A 22,217-nucleotide genomic window follows, 5' to 3' on the forward strand; every position below is an offset into this window, starting at 1 on the left:
AGCTCCACTTGCTTTGAAATGTAAAAAAAAAAATCTGGACTAAAGAAAGACATCTTAAAAAGGACAAACCCAAGAGCTACAACAGTTTAAAAACAGTAAACAAAAAATGTGAAAATTAGCACTATTTTACTTCCTTTGATGAATCAGTTACAACATAGTTACTATGCTGATAAAACAAGGTAACAACAGATTGTTAAAATGATAACAAAAATAATTTTAGGTAGTTTTCTTTTAGTATGAAAAAATGAGAGATTACTCCTTTAGCAGTTAGTCATGGGGTGAATATCATGAAGATAACACCATGCCTCTTTTTTAGATTTAAAATTTTTATTTTTTATTTATTTTACATTTGTTTACCAGGAAAGTCCGACTGGACACACTTCCTTTTTCAATGGAGGCCCAGGGAGAAAAGCTCCATATTTACTTAAAAAATCATAGAACAATGTACAGTAATAAATGACAAAAATACAAAAAATATAATAATAAATGAATGACAAATACAAAAAGTAATACAGAGGAACTGCAAGTAATGCAAAAAATAGCCAGTAGTACAAAATAATACCAGGGAATACAATGCTATACAAAGAGAGTGAAAGAGTATAATAACATGAGGAGGTAGTAGTATATATGCAGCCAAGATGTCATGTAAAAACATTTCATATTTTGGAAAATATATGTTATTTTTTTATTAATTTGTCATGTATTGATCAGTGATGTAACCTGACAGGGGAGATGGAGGGGGAGTGTGAAAATACAGTTGGAGATGAACATGATACATAAATCTTTATGCAGGAGTGATAATTGAGCTTGAATGTAATACAGTAGCCAGTTCCAGTTTCAAAGCCTGGGGAAGACATTTGAAAATAGTTATTAGCTACTGAGGAAAGGAGATTGGGCTATCATGTAGGGTTACAGGGACAGGGGCATTTATTTTTATGAACAAAAATCATAAAAAAATACAATAAACTCTGATGTAACTGTGATTATTTACTGAGTATTTTCTTGTTCTTTTATTATTTATTATTAAATATATTTAAACATTTCATTTGTTGCTGATACCTGTGAGACATATTTAAGTTCTGGGAGTACTTGCATGTTTATTTGGTGACACTGTGTGGGCCACTCCTAATAGCCTCGCTCTTGGTCAAACTACTACTTGGATTAATAACAACATTACACATTAAGATTGGACCCCTTTGTAGGGGCCTTAAAGTAGCTGATAAAGAGTGTCTGGTGGCAGTCAAAATGGGGGTATAGCTAGTAAACCTGTGCCAGCCTTTCCCAGATGTGTGTATTTGTGTAAAACTCAAATCTCAAAGAGTGTGTGTCAGCTACCTGGGCATGGACACAGAGCACTGGTTGGACAGAGAGGGTGCGGGAGGTCTTGGCTTGACCACTCAGCTGAGATCTCAACTCTATAGCTGTGCCAGTGGATAGTCTTACTGGGGATCTGGATAAAGAGGGAGAAACCAGTCCTGGACTGACTGTGGTCTCTGTGTGCTTTTAAGGGAAATTACACTTTACTGTGTGTGTATACTTGCCATCCTCCCAGTGAGTACATCCCCCACTGTTGCCAGTGGTTAGGACTGAGGCTCCTTGATTACTGGGCCAGTGGTGGGGCATCAGAGTTGCATTCAACAATGATGATATTTTAAGGTTAAAAACAAACATTGCATGTATATAAGACAGATGGTGTCTGTATTGGAATAAAGCAAATACAAATGTAAATTTCTGCCTTGATGTTAACTCTCCTCATGTAGACTGGGTGTTGTATACATTTTGTGTGTGTGTGTGTGTGTGTGTGTGTGTGTGTGTGTGTGTGTGTGTGTGTGTGTGTGTGTGTGTGTGTGTGTGTGTGTGTGTCTGTGTGTCTGTGTGTGTCGGTCTGTGTGTGTGTGTGTGTTTGTGTGTGACTTCCAAAATCACCTAAACTGTGGTGGAGTAAAGTTCAGGATGACACCAAGATGACAATATAAGTGATCATTATGTACTACAGAACAACACGATATACTTGTGAGATGAAAAAATGACCATCCAGCTTTCTTTAAAATTAATAAATGTCCTGTTTTACCATTTTGTAAGATGTAACACCCCAACCCCATGGACAAAACATGGATGAATACATGAATGAAAGAGACAGTTTAAGTTTTTTTCAGCTATTGGTACTAAATCAGATTATTTCAGTCTGGAACACATTGCAAGATTTGAATAGGTATATGAATAACAGGTTTTATTTTAAATTCCATGCACAGAAGGTCAAGAAAAGATGCTTTTGTATTATGAAGTTACTTTTAAGGTACTGTCATTTTCTTGTTTTGGACAACATGTTGTCTCTGCAGTAAAATCCCTGCATCACAGGTCTTGGGTTCAAGCCTGATTTCTGCTCACTGTCTTTTTGAAGCTTGTATGTTCTTATGTGTGTTAATTTCTACATTCCAAAAATGCAGGTCAATTGTACAAATTAAAATTATCTTTATGTATTGTATTTTTCTTCCCTTTTGGACTAAGTTATGGTAGAAAAAGGGTCTCTGGACCAGGGCATAGTTCATCACACCTTATGATGGTGCTTCATGCACTTATGTTAAAGAAAATGTATTTAGTCTGGAGCAAATTTAGAAATACTTGCAGATATTATAATGCCCAGTCAGATTAAGTTACACTGAATGGTTGGTCAGGTAAATTTATAGTCAGTGTTTTTCAGACTTGTTACGAGCAACATGACTGAGTTCTTAAAAGCTTGTATGATAAGGTAGGTAGCTGTTCTCTAGGTTTAACATTTACCAGTCAAAGTTTAAATGCATGGAATAATGATGTTAAGGAAACAAAACTCTATTCCAGAAGCGTATTTTCTTTCATCATAGTTTCTTACCTACAGATGTTTGGTCACAGAATTCTTTGTATGAGTTTAAATTGTAAATGGACATCTTTCTTGATTATCCCAAATATTATTCAGTAAGGGTAGATCTCAGGCACTTAAACATATTTCTTAGCCTGCAGACATCACACAAGGTACAAAAGCTCCAGAGAATTAGGTATATCAAGCCAAAAATCTAAACACCCAATTAGCATAAAATGCACATGATGAATAGTACACGACTCCTTACACTTCTGGCAGGGTTGTAAGATACTAGTCAGAAACACAAATTAAAAAAATGACAGTGACCAAAATGATACCAAAAAAATTATCATAGGCACTGTGTAAAATCTGTAGACGTATAATGAATGGCATTGCAAAAATCTACCTGACAAATTAATTTATTTTTGGATCTGAAGATGGGAGCTGTAACACATGCCTCTTTTTTCAAGAATTCATTAGTGCCACCAGCATGTTGACAATATAATCTGGTTTCTTGTGTACTAAGCTTCAGAAAATTGAGTGATGGGGGTTAGCAAGTCTTAAAATAGACACATACCTCAAAAAATAGATACAACTATTTAGAAAAAAGACAACTGAAAGAGTAAATCAAACCTAAAAATAATTCTGAAAATACATTTAGAATATGTACAGTTGAGAGATCTGCTCCTAAACAGTCTCTTTTGTGGTTTAGAGTCTATATGACACTCTGATTGATTTTCACATTAATGTTGCTGTGTAGTGACATGGCGACCCCTAACCAGGAAAAGCCGAAAGAAGAAGAAGTTGCTGTGTAGTGACAGGCAGGACACCTGTCACATAAGACAGATGATGTGGAAGTTCAACTTAATGATGTTCACCCCTTTCTGTGTCATCCAGGCAAAAAGCACAAGTTGTGGGTCTTCCGTATGAATGCTGCCATTCTTTTGGATGACCTCAGGAGCCACATGATACCAGTGAAGAAGGATATATCTTTACCTGGCAGTAGACTTTCTCTCAATGTTTCTGCTAATAAGGAGTGCTGCTGATAGGTGCCCTGACACTATTCTTGATGAAGTCATACCTCTCAATTGTCTAGAATTTTGCACAAAATCCAGATTTTTGCTTCATATTTTTGGTCTGTTTCTCCTAAAATTTGTGGTTTTCAGGTAAATCACTGACAAATCATTGAGGACTAAAGTCAGAAAATAATGGCAGACATTTGAGTTTCAAACTCATATCCTTCAGATAATTTGTGTTAATGCAAAAGCTGTTATTCTATCAATTTTCTAAGTTTGTAAGTGTAGTATTTAAACAGTGTCCCTATTTTTGGGTCTTTGTCTCCCCATTATTTGTGGCTTTGTCCAGATTTCTTGCTGTAAGAAGTTGAGAAGTATGCCAAGGATGTGAACGCTGGATATAATAGATTCAAAGGATATTTTGCATGATACCTGTCTGTAAGATCAAGTGCCTATTTCACTAAGCACAACACATTGATCACAGATCACTGAGTCCTGATAAGTAAAGGGCAAGTAATAAGGAGAGCTGGACTTCCTCAGGTTGCAGAGTTAGAATCCATGTCAGCACTCATTTATGAGTTTCTCTAAGATGAATTCAAAATTTTTTTCAACATGCTCTACTCTAATGGAGTGCAGCACAATAAAAGTAGGTAGAACACACACACACACACACACACACACATGTATATATATATATATATATATATATATATATATATATATATATATATATATATATATATATATATATTATATTATATATATACATACACGCACACGCACACACACACACACACACACACACACACACATACACACACACACACATACACACACACGCATACACATATCTATATCTATATCTCTATATATACATATATAGATGTATGCACACACACACACACACACACACACACACACACACACACACACACACACACACACACACACACACACACACACACACACACACACACACACACACACACACACACACACTCACACACATACATCACCAATAATCATAGAGCTTCATCAAAGCTCAGACTCTGGGCAGCTGAAAGAAAATCACACAGTTTCAGATATTTTGAAATCACACTTCTTAATTATGAATTAATAACAGGAACTGAGAAGGACAACCATAGGATTCTGAAAGCCTTAGCATAATGAAATAACTATGCTTTATCCAGAATTAATTACAAGAACTGGGAATAACAAGGGTTATAGAATAATAGAATCATAGACAATACAAGGCAACAGGGTCGTTTGGCCATTTCTGCCTTGCTATAACTGATGCTTAAACCTTACCTCACTATATTAAGGAGCGATAGGTCAGTCATGTAGTGGGTGAGTTTGCGAATATCCATTTAATTGTCTAATTCCTTTTTAAAGAACGATAGTGTGTCACATTGCTTGAACTGGAACGGATGTTTGTTCCAGATAAGGAGTACTCATTGTGATGAATCTGTCTCCCAACCATGTTTTGTTTATTTGCCGAAGCAGGTTTAGATCGCTGGTCTTTATTTTTTTCTGGACTACTTGATTTGTGGAGGTATAAGAGTTCTTGGGCTGCCAAATCCCTAATGGGCCAAAAAGCAAGGCAGAGTTCTCCCCTAAGGAGTCCATAGGACACTGAATACAGGGACAGATATAGCCTCCAGCCTTTCCTGGTAGAGTAAGTCTTTTAGGCCTGTCATCTTTCTTGTTAGGAACCTCTGGTGTCTCTCCACCTTTCTAATAAGTCTAGTAAGATGCATCACAAAGGGGACATTGCATTCTATGGTGGGCCTTATTAGTGCAGAGTATAGGGTAAGGACTTTTCTGGATGTATAGGCCGTACCTTTTGTGATCTGCTGCTCCACATAGAAGGATTTCCTGACCACTTCTGCAACATGCTAATCAAAAAGGTGGGCCTTATCTAAGCATGTCACAAGGTGTCTCAGAACATCTACATTTTGCAGAGAGGGTGCTGTCTATACTACAAACTGAGTCAAGGAATTGTTTATCAAATGTGACAATATTGCACTTTTTAGCATTTAGTTTTAGCTCATTTTTTGTGTACCAGCAATTAACAAGTGTAAGTTCAAGTTGTAGCTTCTGCATGTAGAAGAGGATTTGAAGATGACACCCAGTTTTTACTTATTTGCATCTGATCCCCTTTTTTGATTTGGAAATCAGAGAAGTATATGACAAATAGCAGAGGCCCTAGTTTGGATCCCTGAGGAAATCCATTGGTTGCTTCCATGCTCTCTAAGGATGTACCTGCTACTCTCACTGTGTGGGTTCTGTCTCTCAGCCAGTTTACTATCCATCTAACTACATAGGGATCAGATTGGACCACATTTACTTTTTTAATTATTTTAGCATGTGGTATCGTATAAAATACTTTGGTCAGTTCACTACATACTGTTTGAACACTGTGACTGCTGTCCATGGATTGTGTTACTGTCTCAAAGAAGTTTATCAGATTTATTAGATGGGATGTACTCTTAACAAAGCCAAACTGCTGGGGCTCAAGTCTTATAAATTCAGAGAATACTTTATCACTGTGTTTCTCCCCTTGTGGTGGGCTCAGAATGGAGAGAGGTCTCACTGGTGAAACCTTATGCAAATATGGCTTTCCAGGGAGAGCCTAAAGCAAATTAGCCATGTATTCTCCCCAGGAAGTATTCCTGATTCCCCAATTTTCTTAGTCTAGGAGGAAAAAAGTGGTGGCTATAAAAGCATGTGGTCACCCATTCATTCCAATGGAAATACTTGCAGTGCAGGAAAATACAACAAAGATGTGGGGCTATAGAGTGGTTTGTGTATATGTGTGGACATGTGTGTGCGAGTGTGTGCGTGTCTGCGAGTGTGCGTGCATGGGTGTGTGTGTGTGTGTGTGTGTGTGTGTGTGTGTGTGTGTGTGTGTGTGTGTATGTGTGTGTGTGTGTGTGTGTGTGTGTGTGTGTGTGTGTGTGTGTGTGTGTGTGAATCTATGTAGGGGCTTGAATGAGGCTAGCTGAATGTGTGTGTGTGTGTGTGTGTGTGTGTGTGTGTGTGTGTGTGTGTGTGTGTGTGTGTGTGTGTGTGTGTGTGTGTGCACGCGTGCGTACGCGTGTGTTTGTGCATGTGTAAGGAATATCTTTGTCAATGAAATGCACTGGTCACTAAGGAAAACACTAGCACAGTCAGGTCTTACAGTGTAGCATTCAGTTTAGAGAGACATGATAATGAGCAGATAAATTGGTCTTAATCATTGCAGCTACATCTGTCTCATAATCACGTTTTCTCTCTGTCTCTTTCTTGCTAATTGACCAATCTGCATTGGACAATTAGCACGAGAGGTGAGAATTGTAGTCAATCCTAGATAATATACTTTCAGGAAAACAACATGTATCAAGGTGCAAAAATGAGGACATAAAGAGCAGACAGACATACAAGTTAATGAATATGAATGGAGTTACCAGATGTGGCACTTGCTATGTAAAAAAATGGTGAAAGAAAATATCATGCTGCAGCAGACATTATGAAAGTACTGCATTTATTATCTGTAGCATGCCCACATGGGAATAGTTTTCAAGTAACAGAAATCTTAGTGAAAACAGAGCACAGCAAAGATAGGTAGTCATTTTTAGAAGGCAGCATTAAGGAGAAACTACATCAGAACACAGATTTAATAATATAACAGTTTGAAAAATTCAACACTAATTAACAACAGATACATTTAAATACAGTAAACAACACTGGGATATGTTGATTCACTATTTCTGTGAAAAATACCTGGACTTTTTACAGTGCATACAGTCAGGCACTGGTTTGTAATGGGCTGAAAGATGGGGTCCAACTGAATGTTTAGGAAGGTCTAAGAGTCACATGATGTGGGGAGTACCTTCAGGAGCAGTAGTTGAGTTCTTATTGCTCCAAATATAAAAATAGGGATTTGTGTGGTTTTACAGGAGGGCCACATCAATGCAAACTCTATTAGTTTCCCCTGTGAGATTACTTTGTTTCTGGGTCTGTTTTTTTTGGTGTTCCAGTAAAATCTGGACTCTTTTTATTAGCATCAAAAGATTTTGCATATCTTAATGTCACATTTTAAGATAAAAATATTTAAAAGAATTTGACATCTGAAATATATATTCACCTTTCTACATATCAAAAAATGTTACCTAGTAGCTTAGTAACATTTTACTGAAATTCAAAATCATCTAGTCTGCTATGAAGCAAAGATCTTGGACAGATGGTGTCCCCATTGAGTACAATGCCCCTTTTGGGATGTACCTTACCAGACACCTGCAGCAACTGGAAAGACCCCAAAAGTACCTCACCAAGAGGATCAAAGGGCTCAAACAGATGCCATATGCTGCCCGGTTAAAGAAACTCCAGCTCTACTCAGTGGCATACCGCCTGCTCAGAGGCGATCTGTGCCTGACGTATAAAGCCATGTCCAACCTGGAATTAATGGACATGCTGCACCTCAGAAAATCCAAATCCCATCGTGCTACGCGCCTGAGAGACTTGAACCTCAGCACTGAAATAAATAGGACATGCTGGAGGGACAGATTCATAACCCAGAGGCTCCCTTCACTCTGGAATAAAATCCCAGTCCAGGTTAGGCAGAGTCCCACATTGACTCTCTTCAAGAGGAATCTTGATGAGTGGATGGGAGATCGTAGGTTTACCCCGGCTATCACTTCTGTGTCACTGTTAGACAGAGGCACAGTATACTAACCTCAAAAAAAGGCATAGCAAAATTAATTTAAAATGGGTGGCGAAAGCCAAACACACTCTGGCTAGGCTTATAAATGCCCTAGGGCAGATAGCCTAGTATGAACCTATGAACCTATGAACCTATGAACCCATATTGTGTCAGTCAAAAAAGACCCCACTATATTGCAATATTACTATTTTGTCTCAAAAGCTGCAATGTATTTCTGCAAATATTTAAACTGGACTTTATCTTATGTTCTTATTTACATTATATGATATGGCAGAAAAGTATTGCTGAATATTTATATACTTATTTTTTTTAAACTCTTCAGCTCCTCCATTATGTTAAAAATGTGTTTTTCAAGACGAGTGATGGGGATGAGGTACTGTTCGATATAAATGGTGACCCACCTGCAATCTATGACATTCTGAACTGGCAGGCATCACCTGATGGAAATACATCAAAGTATGTGCACATTGGACATTATGATTCCCATGCACCATCTGGACAAGACATCTTCATTAACGAGAGCTTGAATTTGTGGCAAGGAGGAAGCTCAAAGGTCAGTGTACAACTAAGTCTGTAAAAGGTACAAACATATTTGGACAGACTCTAAATAATGCAGCTTGAAATGTATAGCCAGTAAAGTTTACCCATGTGTAACCAAATCACTTCAAGAATTTTTCATACCCTTAATGTGATTACATTAAAAAGTTAAAAGTGTGCAAATATCGTTCATTATGACATTTTGATTTTGGCATTAAGGATTTGAACTTATATGAAGTTATGGAGCATTTTAAAATGGATTCAAAATATTTGACTACTAATATTTAAATCATTCTATTCAGACAAAATGTATATGCTTTCTGGTTTCAACAAGATCAGATCAGAAAATACTGGGTTTTGAGCACAGAGTATAAGCCCAAATAGGAAAATCTAGTTGGTGGTTCAAAGTTTTAATTAACTGTTCTATATCTAATCATACAAATGGACAATTATGGAGATGAATACTGGTCATGTGTCACTTAGGGTTACCACCTGTCTGTATTTCCACATGACTGTCCCTATATGGGTAACCATGTCCTATAAAAAACATGAACAATTAAAAATGTCCTGAGATTTTGGGACAAAATCTATTTCCTGAATTCTCACTATCGGCTGCATAGAATATTTATTTTGAGTATCACACAAACAACAAATAACTCAAATTCTACAGAAGTGGGCTTTCATTTTGGAAAAAAAGAAGTCCATTTGTTTTGCACTTGTTGTGGGTATAGCTTGTCTTGAAAAAATCTCATGATTCCCAAAAAAAGCCCCACTTTGGGCATTTAAAAATGTGGGAACTATATACAGTCGATGTTTAAATCAAATAGCTGGCAGCATACCGCAGTCAGTCATGTATGAAGTAGTTAGAACTTTAGATAGTTATTACTTCTAACTAATTATGAACTACAGTATAAAAATTAAATATATGCAATTGTCTTTTGTCTCTATTTGCTCAATTTGAAGGTGAATATGACCCCATCTAACACATTAACATTTTATATATGTATATATATATATATATATATATATATATATATATATATTTTTTTTTTTTTTTTTAAACAGGTTTAAAAACTTTTACTGATTAACTGGCTCCTGTTTATGCTTGGATTTTTAATAAATCATTAGAGCTGTGTGAAGTTCCCTTACGTTTCAAACAAGCCATGATCATTCCAGTCCCTAAAACATCCAGTATAACAGGACTGAATGACTACAGGCCTGTTGTTTTGAAATCAGTGGTCATGAAGACTTTTGAGAGGCTGGTGTTAGCTCACATGAAGGATATTGCAACTCTGTCATTGGACCCCCCTTCAGTTTGCTTATCAAGAGAACCAGTCAGTGGATGACGCAGTTAATATGGGCCTGCACTATATCTTGCAACATCTTGACAACCCGGGGACATATGCAAGGATTCTTTTTGTGGACTTCAGCTCTGCATTTAATACAATAATTCTGGAACTTCTTCACTTGAAACTCTCCCAGCTTCCCGTTCCTGTCTACACCTGTCAATGGATCAGCAATTTTCTGACCAATAAAAAACAACAGGTGAAACTGGGGAAATTTACATCTAGCTATAGCACGACCAGTATAGATGCCCCCCCCCCGGGAATGTGTGCTCTCCTCACTGCTATTCTCCCTCTACGCTAATGATTGCACCTGTAAGGACCCCCCTGTCAAATTTATTAAATACGCAGATGATACAGCTATCACCAGGCTCATCAGGAGGGGTAATGGTTTTGCATACAGATGGGAGGTTGAGCAGCTAGCCCTTTGGTGTAGTCAGAATAATCTGGAACTGAACACTCTTAAAGCTGTGGAGATGACAGTGGACTTTAGGAGTGGTACTACAATATTACCCCCCCTTTATATTTAATACTGCTGTGTTAGTTGTGGAATCCTTCAAATTTTTGGGATGTATTATCCCCTGGGACTTGAAGTGGGAGACCAATGTAGGGTCCATCATACAAAAGGCACAACAGCGAATGTACTTTCTGTGACAGCTGAAGAAGTTCAACCTCCCACAAGAACTGTTGATTCAGTTCTATACAGCAGTCACTGACTCTGTTTTGAGCTCATCCATAACAGCGTGGTTTGGATCTCTGTCTAATCATAACAAAAATAAGTTACATCGAATAGTCAGGTCTGTCAGAAATATCATCGGTGCTAGTTTACCCTCTTTACAGGATCTGTACTATTCCAGAGTCATGAAAAAGGTCATCACCGACCCTTCACATCTAGACCACCATCTTTTTGAACTATTACCATCATCCAGGTGATATAGATTAATATGCAGCAAAACAAGCAGATATAAGAGCAGTTTTTTCCCACAGGCCATTAAGTTCATAAATGGCTAACTTAGCTTATTAGGCTGGGGTATTATTTTTCTCAGGCCTCCGTGTATTGTTAATACTTATTTCTTTCAGAGTTTATTTCAGTATTTCTTGCACTGAGTCGCACTTTCAACCTTGTATGTATACGTATATGTATATTACATTTTTTGTTTACTTGTATGTATGTCATTTCTTTGTTCTTAACAGTTGTATGTATGTAGTTTATGTTATGTGTGGAGAGTCATTGAAACCGGAGTCAAATTACTTGTATGCTCACATACTTGGCCAATAAATGTGATTCTGATATGTATATATATATATATATATATATATATATATATATATAGATAGATATAGCTATATATAGATATACATATAGATATAGCTATATATATATATATATATATATATATATAATATATATATATATATATATATATATATATATATATATATATATACACACACACTGCAGATATAGAGATATACATAACATAATGTCGACATATAGATATAGATGTATAGATACAGATATAGATATAGATATAGCTATAGATATAGAGATATATATAAAATAATGTCGACTTCCAAAAGTTGAGACCTTATGATCAACATTTGAACATTTAGTAGGGCAGGGCGACTTTCTTTTTTTCAGTTTCCCCATCTACAATGATTACAGATATCTGGATTTAATTTACAAATTTTATAGCACAAATACTGATAGACATTTGCTAAATAAAACAATAGTCTTACAATGAAAACAGACTTAGCATTAAAATTTCTATACCTTTGAAACTCACATTCAGTGAAACAGCATTGAAACTCACATTCAAAGAAAATGCATCTGGCCAGTGGCAGGTTAAGTTTACCTTTGGGCTGTTTTCAAATCATAGGCCCCTTGCACACATTTTTAGAACCATGCAAAAGTTCTTTAATACAATCAGGAAAGTGAATCAATTATAATATAGATTAATTGAATTATATCCCTTGTATAATACAGTACCACTTGTTAGAGTGTGTTTTAAATTTATAATTTTTAACATTTTGCCAGTAAGCAATGAAACAAAACATATCAACCAATAATGACAAACTGCCCATTTCAGAACATTTCAACCATAAAATGCCACTCAAACATCTGTTATTACAATCCACCAATATAATTCTCTGCAAAAGTAAAAGTCATCTGAATAATTCCACATTAAAGAGATCTGAAACCAATGAAGAGGTTGCTGCTAGAAAACTTTATATTTAAGTGTTTCATCCACAAATTCAGTGCCTGCTGCCCTTGAAGAATAAATTCTCTGCTTTGCATTAAAAAATGATAAGCTGCTATACTGCAATAGGGGATGGGTGGCAAGCTGAAAAACAGGTTCTTAATTTCTAGGCATCTCATCCAAACAGGACATACTCAGGTCTGCAGCACCCCACCCCCTTAAAATACAAAATTACATGCTGCGAGAGTAGAACCTATAGCCCTTTGTATCAAGATGCAAGCATGCTACCTGCTGAGCTACTAGCACTGCTTTAAAACTTTGTATGACAATAGTGATACCATTTGCTGAACAAAACAGTTGTACATTTTAAGCAGACTTAGCATGAGCAACAGTAAACTTCTTTTACCTTGAAGCTCACAATTCCTTGAAAATGCACTTGAAAATAAATTCCACCTGCTAACTAGGGCATTTCACTCTCTCTCACACACATGCCCCTCAACGTCTTAGTGAAAGAATTCTGGACAAAGCCTAAAATAAATAGGGACAGATTATAAATATTTCTCTCATGAACTTAGAAAATTTCTAGAATAACAGTATCTGTATTAGTATGTATTTTTCTAAAGGATATGATGTGTAAAACTCAAATGCCTGTCATTATTTTGCAACTTCAATCTATTTTAGGCCAATATGGGGCAAAGACCTGGATATTCTTCAAAAACCTGGATAGCTGAGGGGTATACTACATCCCTTTTATAAATACACACACACACACACACACACACACACACACACACACACACACACACACACACACACACACACAAAGGCACCAAACTAGGGACACATTTAGAAAGTTGCTAGAATAACAGGATTTGTTAGAATGTATTTTCTAAAGGATATGAAGTCTGAAACTCAAATGCATGTCATCATTTAGTAACTTTAATCCTTAGCTCATCCCAGAAATTTGTCGAAAACAGAATTTTTGTGAGGAACAGACCAAAAATATAGCACAAAAACCTGGACATTCAGTGAAAATCTGTACAGTTGAGAGGTATGACACACATTCATCCCCCTACCTCCTTAGAAAGTAGATAGAATAACACGTTTTGTATTAGTATGCATTTTCTGAAAGATATGCCCCAGGATTCACGAAGCCTCCGTGTAAGAGTTATAACTCTTACACGGAGGCTGCAGTTAAACTGAGTGATGTCAGCATGCTCTGCATATTCATGAGAGCATGCTGAATCACACCTAAGTCGAACACGGCCGTGTAAGACAGTAGGGGGCGTGTCCGTAGGCTGAGCCCTGCAAGCGGACACGCCCCCAGAAGTCTAAAAGTGCCCAAAGTACACACCCACAACAGAGTCCACGGAAATGTGAATAAACACAACACAACACATGCCCCTACAGACTATTAAACATAAAAGAAATATAAATGTACATGTCATATTTTTTTTAAATAGTAAAGATGTTTAACCGTGAGTGCGCTCGTTTGCGCGGGCGTGCCCGTAGCGCAGCTACAGTTAGCAGTCAGTGGAAAGCATATAAGAACTACATATGCAAAGTAAGCCAGGAAGCAATAGCGAAGCGGTAGAGATGCCGGCTGCAGAGCAGGCATTCATGGTTCGAGCCCCCACAACACAAATTTTTTTTTTCTCAAAATAAGCATGAAACAAGTCTCTGACACATATATGTACACATAAAACCAGAATATATGTAAAATGCAATGTAATAGCCTATTTATATTGAATAAATGTGAGCTAAGAAATGAATATAAACTGCCAGATATGCCCATAGCTGAGCTACAGTTCAACAGAGTGAGATTATGTGCCCGTAGATAAGCATAGGTTTAACTGGTGCAAAATGAGTGCCTGTAGCCGAGCAGTGGTTTACCACGCTAATTATATGTGCCCCTAATTGCGCTAAGCGGCATATGCGTGCCAATAGCCAAATAAGTGTTAAACCGGCGTACCCCGTTTGCTGAGCTGCGCACAAGCAAACGAGCTAACCGACGGGCAACGGTGAGCAAGCCGTATCCAAAATGCCTTTACACAGACACACCCCTCAACATGTCTAGACAGTCATGAAAAATAAAAAGCAGTGGCGAGGTTCGAACCCAGGATACTATACACCATAGTCAAGGTACAGAACCACTAAGCCATGACAGCAGTTCATAGAAGTGCAATATCAGCTCATATATAGGAATGAATACAAACTACAGCATGACAATGCAGGTTTACTGAAGTTGATACAATTCCAAACTGGCCAATCACAGATATGTGCGGGAAAAACGGACTATATAAGCCCCATAGGCGGGAATACACAGCATAAACGATTGTAGAACAGACCTGCAGTTAGAATGTCAGGTGTAGGTGAGGGTAGTCGCCCGAGCGCAGAGGTGGGGTGTTGAGGAGTCCAGGTACATGGCCTGGCTCCTAGTCCACAACCATGAGGCCCAACTCATGCAGGGCCAGGTCCTTTGGGGAGCGCACAAGGCTGAGGCGTGGGACCAGTTGGCTCATGAACTCACCAGTGCCACAGGAATTCCTAGGACAGGTGAGCAGGTCCGTCACCACCATGCGGACCTGAAGAGACGTAAGCAGGACTAACTGAACCGTTGGATCCAGGAGGCCCGGCAATCACCCAACGCCCCACCACTGAGTAAGTATAAATTAATTATGTTTGTAGAAAGTTAAACTACCTGAAATCATGGAGATGTGTATTCCAATATTACTTCATTTATATTACAGCTGCAGGTGTCCGTTCTGTGAACCGCAGAGCCTATGCTGATAGGCTGGTGCGGTTGCGCCACCAGGCAGGTCAGTAATCCACTACTAGTAACTGTAAAGATATATAAATGTATGACAGTTAGCATAAGAGTGCAGTGTAGCCAGGAAGGAATTAAATCTGCAACTCACAGAGTGTGAAAGTGTATGCAAGTATTGCCTGATTACAACAGTTCCCAGCCTGTAAGTTGAAACTAATCATGAGACTGTCCAACACATATTTTTAAATAAAACTGCCCTGCCTGTAAGAAAATAGTACACAAACTGCAGCAGCAGGTAAAGTATAGCTGCAGAAGAGGATGAATTCACCTGTGTGAGATATATTCTTGTGGAAATACTGAAACATGACAGAAGTGAGAGTGCTGGAAAGAACTGTAATAATTTCTGTTAAAACATGTCAATAAAGCCTAGAAGTACCAGTCTGAATAGTAACATGAAAGCAAGTGAGAGAGTGTGAGAAAGTGTCAGGAATACAGCACTACAGTAGTAATAACCCCTGAATAAACTATACTGCAGTCAGGACATAATTAAATGCATGTGAGACCCAAAACCAAACAGAAACATCTGTTCAAAGTGTTGCTGCATGTGGAATGTGTACACCAAAATCTGGATATGCTGCTCCCAGTCTGAAATATGCAGATAGGATGACTGTCTGATATCCCAAACATCCACACCTGTCTACAGTTATAGAAAGAACAGTTAACAGGAGATGTATCTGCACAAATTTCGATATGACTCGTGTATGAACAGCAATAAAATGTAGACTTATGTTGCAGTAACAGTCCCATCTGCAAGGTTAAGTAGTTAACATATAGGACACTGTAGTCAGAACAGTAGTGTGTATATAACTGTAGCTATTAGAAATGTACAGCATATGTGGTTGTATTCGAAGGTGTTAATAATATGTCTGATTTACCCCACCCTCTAACCATCTATAACCCATTCCACGGAAAATGGTATGTGCAATCACAATTACCACCCCTGGACATCTGTCCTGTTGGGTCATATATATTTGCATGTCTGTTGATGCATCCGCCCTGTTCATACATCCACACCTGATGGCCTGTTGCCATCAATCAACCCTGCATGTTGTTGGACTGTGTATTACTGTTCAAATTATGCATGTGCTATGCACGCTGTTCAATGGTGTGAATAACTGGGTGTGGTTAATGGGAATACTAATGCATGCTGTTAAAACTAACTGTGAATGGTATTTATATGTCACTAACCCAAACTGTCATGACATAATGCAAAACATAGAACGACAGGGAAGGCGGGTTCCGGCGGACCCACCTCTCCCACCTCAGCTGGCGAGTGCACCTGGCACTAGTGCCGAGTCCGGACCCTCCTCCGGTGGCCCTGTGCCACCTGCGGGTGGAAGCGCTGCAGGGGACGGGCTCGCCCCTCTGCAAGTGTGGCCGGAGGAGATCCACCACTCACCCTCCGAAGCGTCCGGACTGTGGTGCGAAGGGAGATTCGGGACTCTGTCCTTGAGCCCCTACGCCAGCTCGAGGCACGGGTGGCGCAACTAACGGGCTTGCCCGTTGCCCTGCCTACACAGCCCCCAGCACAGCCCCGTCCTGGGCAGTGAAGGAACAGTGGCAACTGCCTATGGGTGGGGATATCAGTTCCACTGTTGCCATCTGTGGGCTCATGGGCTCTGGACATCCCAACCTCCGTCCCCGTCAATTGTGTAACCCCCCCACACGTGTCATACACCGCCCCTGTATGCGTCTTGTTTGTCTTGTCTGTTAACCTACCCAACCTACCTCCCCAGCTGTACCGACTACCTTCACCTGACATACCACTCTCACCTGAAAAAAAAAAGGGCACTCTGTACCCACAAAAAAATTACGCCCCATACATAGCTGCCCATTCCGCACACATGTCTACTGGACATGGAACCCATCAATTCCAATTGGCTGTACAACAGGTATTATTGTTGTCCTGACACCTCTCTCAGGGGTGGAAGGTTTCAAATGTCACACCAAATTACATACATATGCACAGCTGTTGCTGCTGAAGAAATGGGCAGCTATGGGCCTTACCTACATCCCTCCTGCACATCCCAAGCTTGTTTCCCTACTGTCTTACCCTCTTTGTGACCCCTTTTTCACCACTTTCCTGTCTCCCCGTTTTTTTCTTTCAAAGAAAATGGGGCGGGTGTGCGCAAGAGTAGGCACGTTTAACTGGTTGTAGCGGTGTGCTTCGTGCGCTGAGCTAACCGCCAGTGCGCATGCGTGAGCTCCGCAAACCAGCGCTAACCCGGTTACAACTGCTTAAAAGTGCCTTAGTCACTTTGATTGACAGGTCCTGTACTCAGTTCAAAAGAAAAATAAAATCCCACTGTGAGTCCCAAACCCAGGACCTTGGCAACTATAGTCTGCATGTCATACCACTAAGCCATGACTCTTACATAGAAACACTGTGCTAAAGTAAATATATCATTTAACAGTAGGAATGAATGTAAAGGGAATATAGATGTGTAGTACACAAAGCATGACATTTAGAATCACAAACAAAACTGGTGGATTTCCATAATAGTAGTGTGTGAACAGAAACAGCCATGCTAGTTGGAAGCTAGTAGGTAATAATGTCACCATAGCACCTTGCAAGACACACACATACTCACAGCAGGATAAGCACTGCCCATACCCCACAACCTCTTACAGGAACACATCCGGACCAAGTAATAAAATATGTGGAGCAAAGGCCCAAAACCAGGGACACATTACAAATTAAGTTACAACAAATGCAGACAGTTCAGAAAGTAACAGGGTCTACACCTTGTGGGATGTGTGGAAGGGTATGCAGTCTGGAACTTGAATGTTTGTCACCATATTCTGAATTGAGCCCAGACTGACCTGCCAGATAAAGGTATGCATGAGATAATGACCAAATTATGAGGCAGACATGTGGACAGCCTGCAAATATCTGTACACATGACGGGTCCAACACCACCATATTTGAATAGTTAAGAACCTAGACATAGCAACAGTGAATGTCTTACAGGGATGCCCCACAGACCCCATGTGAAATGTACAAACAGTAGGCAGAAAGGTGTAACACATGCAATGGTAACTATGGAGTCCGGAAAGTATTCACCACTCGCATGGCAGAAAAGTGTAGTAATACCTATGCTCATGCTAACCCACAGTCACAACTGCAGCATACCAGACATATTAATGGGTGCACCCCACTGATATGTACCATTCCATGAGGCACATAACTGGTGAACCTGAAAGCCTCTGGGGCCTGCTCAGCACCATACCCACATATGCTAATAGATGTCAAGGCCCACACCATGGCCAGACCACACTGCATGCTGTAACACCCTAGCAGATATAGCAAGCATTCCAGGGTGTGAATGTACATGGGAAATAGGAAAGCTACAGCAGCACACAACAGTCAAGACACCTAGCAGGCACACCAGTACTGACAATAAAGGGCAACTATTGAAGACGTAGCAACAGAGTGCAAGCAAAGGTGAAAGGAAAGCACACACACACACATGCACACATCAACAATAGTAGTAGTTGTTAGTGTACATACACAGTCAGTACAGGAAACTGGAGAAATGAATGGAGGAATGTTAACCCACAACCCACCGAGTAAAATTAGAGATATCAACCTTTACACTCACAGAATGTTGTCCACAGCATAACAGCATGGTCCCTGCCATTAACATCTGAAAGGGCTACGCCTATTTCACACACCCTTTTATAGCACAGTTCTGAAATCACAGTGAGAACTGCAATCAGTACACAACAGGCTGCATGCAATTAGCAAATGCTGGCTAACAATTGGCACAGAGGCCATCACATGGGCATATGCAGATACCTACAAAAGTATGCTGTATTCCATGTCCACGCATGCAATAATTACATTGCACCCGGAGAGAGAAAGAGACAGAGAGACAGAGATAGAGAGAGAGAGAGAGAGGGAGAACCACACCCAGAACTAGACTGCAACTAAGCAGACAGACAGGAATCCCCAGCAACAGCTACCTGGAAGCTGCAACTGTGAATTGGAGCAGCAGGACAGAGAGCCAGACAGTAGCAGACACAGCTGTGACAAGCACAGGTACTGTAAAGTAATACTATCAAGGTGTACATACTGTGAACCCTCCATATGTGTTATTGGGCTGTATCCATATGTATATGAAGATGTGTAATGGGCAGGGATATACAGCACCTATCAGTGAAGGCTGTACATACAGTTGTATGTGTGAGCATCTATGTGCACATATATATGTCGTTTGATCGTAGGTTGTACTGCCATGTACTAATTAGATTACACAGCTATGTATGTTTAGCAGTATGTTAGTGTGTGTATACAGTAAGGTAGACATATATGCTGACATACCTGTCCAACATATGGCTATGTAGTTATGTCAACATATGTATGTGTATATATCTTATATGTATATATATACATATGATATGCATATATGTATACATACATAGAGAGAGAGAGATGTAGGACTACATAGACAGATGCTAATAGAATATTGTAGCGACATATCTATGTAATGCACACATGCAGAGATAGATATATGTAGATACATATACATAGACAGACTGATCTGACCACCTACAGGTATGATTGTATATGCTGACCTGCAACACAGCCTGCCCCCCCCTGTCACCCACACCCCCTCTGCGCCCCCCCCACATCTACAGCAGAATATGTACATCAATATATATATATGTGCAAATGTATACAGACATATGTACATATATATATAAATAGACATATAGACATATCTTAATACATATATATATGTATAGAGAGAGAGAGAGATGTATACAGAGCTGGAGTGAGGCACATGTGTACAGATGTATTGCAACAGGTGCCTGGTGACAAAGGCACGGAGTGAACACCAGTGTCACATCCGAGTATCATACCACAGTCCAGATCACCTACACAGGTAACCACCATATAAATGAGTGTCCGCCCACCACTGCATGTGTTAGGGGTGGTCAGGGTCAGACATGTGTACAATAGTGGCCCCAATGATAGTCACAGTGGCACACTATCCCTGGAATAGCTGCACATGGTATGTGTCCGCACACATGGTCAGTCAGGCATGGACATGTAGGTCGGTGTACCCCCCACAGCACGTAATGGATGCCATGGTATGGACCTCACACGACAGCAACAGATATGGAGAAGGACACAGTGACATGTACAACACGGTGACAATGCACCCAAACACAGTACCATTGCACAGTGACTGTCAACACCACAGAGTACACATATGCCGCCCACGTACAGGTTACCACCCCCAGATGCACATATGGAGGTCACACCCATGACAGATGTCCAACAGGCATTGTACCACCACCCACCATCCACAACCTACCTGTCTGCTGTGTGTCGTCTGTGCCACTGCAATGTAGTGCACATGTGTAGGTACGGGTTCAGACTCACAGACAGGACACACCCTGCAACAAACCACACAGTGTTAAGATGCGAGACTCCCCATGTGTACATGTCACACATACCCCTGCTGCATGTCACTCAGATAGGTAATATGCCATATGTGTCACCCTGTGTAACTGTGTGACGGCAGCAGGTACCATCACACCACATGCGTCACAATGGTCAGGTTAGCAGAACAGTACACTGCTGTAGACACGGGGGCATGAGCATATTGTATAGTATTGTATTACAATGTCATGTATTGTGTTGTATTGTATTGGTATGGTGAGGTGCCTCCTGCATGGAGTGGAACCACTGGTGCTGTGCGCCAGTGTACAGGTACATACCCTGTAGTCAAGGTAGTGTAACATAGCACCTCTATATGTGTGTTTAGCGCCTGTCAGAGGTTATGTAGCATGCAACTGGGGATACCAGCAAGTCCCGTCCATGTCGTGTATTCTGCTGACCTGTGGGTGTCTCTCACCTGGATAACTGTGATGACCTTGAGGTTGGGGTCAGCAGGGATAACCATGCCTTAATACAGGGGGAGGGCGGGGTGACACCTGCACTGACCCTGTCCGCCACAATGTCGTCTAGCTGTCGTGTCGGTGAAATATGTGTAGTGTACTACCCATGGGCATAGAGGATGGCTCCTGACCAGGTCGCTAAATAGGTCAGGTAGGCCTCCTGGTCATCTGCAGTATCACGCTTGACGTCCCACTCAACATTGCCCATGTAGTCAGTGTGATGGGAAATAGATCCTTACCAGTGCTGCTCAGACATACCCTCCCTTCAGAGACTGATGCTCTGTCTTGCAGTAGCTTACATCAACTGTAATACAATCAGTATATGGCTGGGGTTCGCCGGACAGGATGCTGTCCCTTTGTGGACAGTGTCCTGGGCATATATGGGAATGCATGAGCCATGCGGTCTTGGAGATGTCTGTAGAAAGCAATTGTGTAGGGGTCAGCATTGTGGGTTGTCTCTGACACTGGCCCAGTGGGCTGTAAGGATACCATATCACTGTTACAAAGTGTAACGTCTGTATCTGTAATGTTGTGCACTGTAGCCATCTGTGCTGGTGGTGGAGGTGGGATATGTATATCCAGGGCAAGCAGGGTGTGGTCAGCCCACAGTAGTCGCCGATGTACGCCATACAGTACCTAGACACAACATCCCAGAGTGAGGAGGTGCACCTCACCTGAATTGGTGTTCTGACTGCTGGTGTTCAGTAGTATGTCGTACGTAGCCTGGCAGGTACTGTACAACAGTTGCTGGCCGAGCACTGATACCTGGCCCTCTACATGTGTATCCACCAATAGACAGACAGATGCTACATATGTGTGATATGTGGTATCATGACAGTCAAGTA

The 22,217-nt window shown here is 40.2% G+C and overlaps 1 protein-coding gene across 1 annotated transcript in view; it reads left to right on the forward strand.

The window, feature by feature from the left end:
• LOC122801327 (extracellular calcium-sensing receptor-like) overlaps positions 1-22,217 on the forward strand; it is a 216,826-nt gene that overhangs the window by 95,068 nt on the left and 99,541 nt on the right. The window contains exon 4 of the mRNA XM_044070868.1: positions 8,877-9,107. Within this exon, the coding sequence (XP_043926803.1) occupies positions 8,877-9,107 (231 nt within the window). The remainder of the gene's footprint in view (positions 1-8,876; positions 9,108-22,217) is intronic.

The sequence above is a fragment of the Protopterus annectens genome, chromosome 4.part1, assembly GCF_019279795.1.
Source record: "Protopterus annectens isolate FY-2018-M chromosome 4.part1, PAN1.0, whole genome shotgun sequence".
Classification (NCBI taxonomy): Eukaryota; Metazoa; Chordata; order Ceratodontiformes; family Protopteridae; genus Protopterus; species Protopterus annectens.